Genomic DNA, 3,379 nt, shown 5'->3' with positions numbered 1-3,379 from the left:
TTTCGTCGGTTCCAATGTGTGGTTTGTTTAGAGCCGTATTCTCAAAATCTACTTAAATACTGTATATTCACGAAAGCGGAATATAGTTTTTAAGACTGACCTAAATATTTTTTTAAAAGAGGGGTATTAATTCATAGTATGTGTGGTGGACATAGGTGTGTGTTTAAACAAACCAGAGGTGGTGAGCCCTGGGTTCTGTATTAAGCAGTCGACCACACAAAACCCATACGGTAAAAAACCGACTATAAACTTACCCCTAAAGAGCATAAACGTGTCATCGGCAATATACATCGATGATCTTTCATCAGTTTCATCGAGTAATTCCTTAAAATATTATATGCTCCCAATTCATAGAAATCAGTATAATCTATTGTAATTAAGCCGATTCGCTTTTTTAACATCTCGACGCGACGACGTACGTACTCGACCGGGCGGGATATATCGCGGAATGTTGAAGACACTCGCTGTGTACATTTTTAATCGATCTGCGCAGAAATTTCGACGCGCGTCGTCACCGTCTAAAATGCGCGCGTGTTTTGCTCCCTATGGTAACTGGTGCTGTTGTTTGAGTTGTAAAGAAGTTGGCCGGCTAAGTGCGAACACTGTTTTACCATCCTTAATTTTTAGCTACTCAATTTTGACGATGTAAAAACAACATATGAAAAGTAAAACTAGATGTATAGCGAAAAGTACAACAAATAATGTCAAACTTAGCTGTCGGTTCGTCGCTACATAAACCGACCCCGAAGGATAAAGGCCAGAGCGTTCTGGAAATTCACGGGTTTTCATCGATAGAGACAATCGGACACGGATCGTACGCCACTGTCAAGTCAGCCAACTCGGCGAAGCACAACTGCAAAGTAGCAATTAAAATAGTCTCAAAAAGAAAAGCTCCCGACGATTATCTCACCAAATTTTTACCTCGGGAGGTACAGGTTGTTAAGCTGCTTAAACATCCAAATTTAGTTTGTTTTTTGCAATCTATTGAGACAACTAGTAGAGTGTACCTGATAATGGAACTGGCGGAAAGTGGAGATCTGTTGGATTATATCAAAGGGCATGGGGCTATACCCGAAGCACAGACTGGCATCTGGTTCCATCATTTGGTAAGTCATCAACATCATGACATAAATAGGGGTGTCAAATGGAAGGGATTCTGCTGTAATTTTTCTTTTCATTTTCTAAATCTTTTTTTTTCGTATTTATAATGGTGTTGGATTTTTGTAATATCACGAACTTGTGTAAAAACAATCAATGTTGATTGAACGAGTTGTACTGTACATCAGTCTCGTGAATAAATAATGTTTATGCCTATAACAACATCAACATCGTCCTTTTGTGTTCGGTTTTTGTCCCCTTGTGGCCAGTTTGTTTGAATTAAATAAATCATATGATCATTTCAAAGACATCTATTTTCTTTACTCAACTCATAAGGATAAACAAATCATAAATCCCCATCACTATTATTACTATGGTTACACCCCATTATACCATTGATTATGGGACCATTACTGTATTCATTAATACTGTATTTATTTCTTTTTTATTTTTAAATGCGCCTTGAGCACTCTGGAGTGGTATGTGCGCTATAAAAATCTTATTATTATTATTATTATTATTATTATTATTCATTATTAAGTATCCGATTGCAATAATCCGGATATGGATTATTTTTATTATTTTCCATAATTATTACCTGTACCATTAATCACACATCTCGTCCTCCTCTCTACAATAAATAATAAATTTTCTTCTAAATATTAATGTCACAATTAGATTCTAAGTTTGTCAATTAATGAATGGGATGCCTTTTTTTATCGTGATTACAGGATTCCGATCCTGATTTTCATTAAACTGTAGCCCCATTAATACATCGCACTATGCATAAGTTCGTTGTACTACTAAGAATATGTAAATTATTTCTGATGGTCTCGAGTGATTAGCGTGTGAGAGGAATAAAATCGGATACCGGTGATCGCGCTGTCACAAGACTAATCGTCGATAGAATTGCCTTATGGATTAAAAAAACGGTGAATGTCCACAACTGTCCGAAATACGTTACCGCCATTGAGACATTCGGATAACGGTGAATGTCCATCACTGTCCGCAAGCTTAGGACCGTCGTTGAGAGAGAATCAATCGGATAATCGTGCCTTGCGTCACATTGTCTACACAATTATTATTACTAATCCTTATCAATCCTAGTTGTGAGTGTCCGTCCACTAAACCGACGGACCGACTACTTCTATGTAGAAATTCGCCTGTAGGCCTAACTTAAACATTTACTGCAACGACAATAAAGACCTTTAAATGGCATGTGTTTCGTTCATAAAAATAATACTCGATATTTAAATTGAGTTTTGTCTCTTTATTTGAATTTTTACTCTGTAGGCCTACTCTGTTTTTTTTAATGCAATTTTATCAATATAATATTTTTATTACCACAGGTGGACGGAATGGAATATTGTCACCAGCACGGAATTGTACACCGTGATTTAAAATGTGAAAATTTACTTTTGAGCAAAAACAATGTTTTGAAAATATCCGATTTTGGATTTGCGCGAGGAAACATGAAACCGAAGGAAAACGGACAAGTTATCTTGAGCGAGACGTACTGCGGTAGCTATGCGTACGCACCGCCGGAAATATTACGCGGAATTCCGTATGACCCGATGCTGGGGGACGTTTGGAGTATGGGGGTGATACTTTTCACCATGATGTTTGGACGTTTACCCTACGATGATACAAATCATAAAACTCTTTTATCTCAAGTGCAAAGACCGCCTTCGTTCCCATCAAATAAAAGCGTAGCTCAGGATTTTAAAGATATCATCTGCAAGTTGTTGATCAGCCCAAAAAGACGACTTCATATTCGAAACATTTACGATGAACAATGGTATAACAGAGTGGATCCGGCGCGGCAAAAAATACGACGAGTTGCGGCTGGTAACAAGCAACAAGCATCTACGACGGCGGCAGAAAGTTCAGCGGCGGCGGCGGATAACAAAATAACAGTATAAAGTTAATCCTTTTAATCCGCATGCCTCCTTTAATATTCGAATCAGCTCGTTTGTGACGCAATAGAAATAAAAATAGTCTGGTAATCCTATTTGGTTTCTTGTCGTTTTTTCCCTTTCATATCACGTAAATTTATTAAAATCCCTTAAAGACGCAGTACAACAGAAAACACAAATTATTCAAAAATAGATATAATTATTCTCATTTAGAATAATAGTTATAACGCGCAGACGTGCACGTATCATCAACACAGGTGCTTAAGGCACTTTCATTTGTAATTCACAGAAGAAAGCGAAAGAAAGATTTAAAACAAAATTGAAAGCGATGTGAAATTAATTAAAATTTTCCGTAAAAATTTGAA

At 36.9% G+C, this 3,379-nt stretch overlaps 1 protein-coding gene across 1 annotated transcript; it reads left to right on the top strand.

The window, feature by feature from the left end:
* Nucleotides 1-260: 260 nt before the first annotated feature.
* LOC140057550 (testis-specific serine/threonine-protein kinase 4-like) lies at nt 261-3,122 on the top strand. Its single transcript, XM_072103263.1, has 2 exons — nt 261-1,106; nt 2,448-3,122. The coding sequence occupies exons 1-2, from the start codon at nt 702-704 to the stop codon at nt 3,018-3,020; spliced, it is 978 nt and encodes a 325-aa protein (XP_071959364.1). The 5' UTR covers nt 261-701; the 3' UTR covers nt 3,021-3,122.
* Nucleotides 3,123-3,379: the final 257 nt, after the last annotated feature.

The sequence above is a fragment of the Antedon mediterranea genome, chromosome 8 (genome assembly GCF_964355755.1).
Source record: "Antedon mediterranea chromosome 8, ecAntMedi1.1, whole genome shotgun sequence".
Classification (NCBI taxonomy): Eukaryota; Metazoa; Echinodermata; class Crinoidea; order Comatulida; family Antedonidae; genus Antedon; species Antedon mediterranea.
The sequence above is the reverse complement of the archived record's forward strand: the minus strand, read 5'-3'. Positions and strand labels throughout refer to the sequence as shown.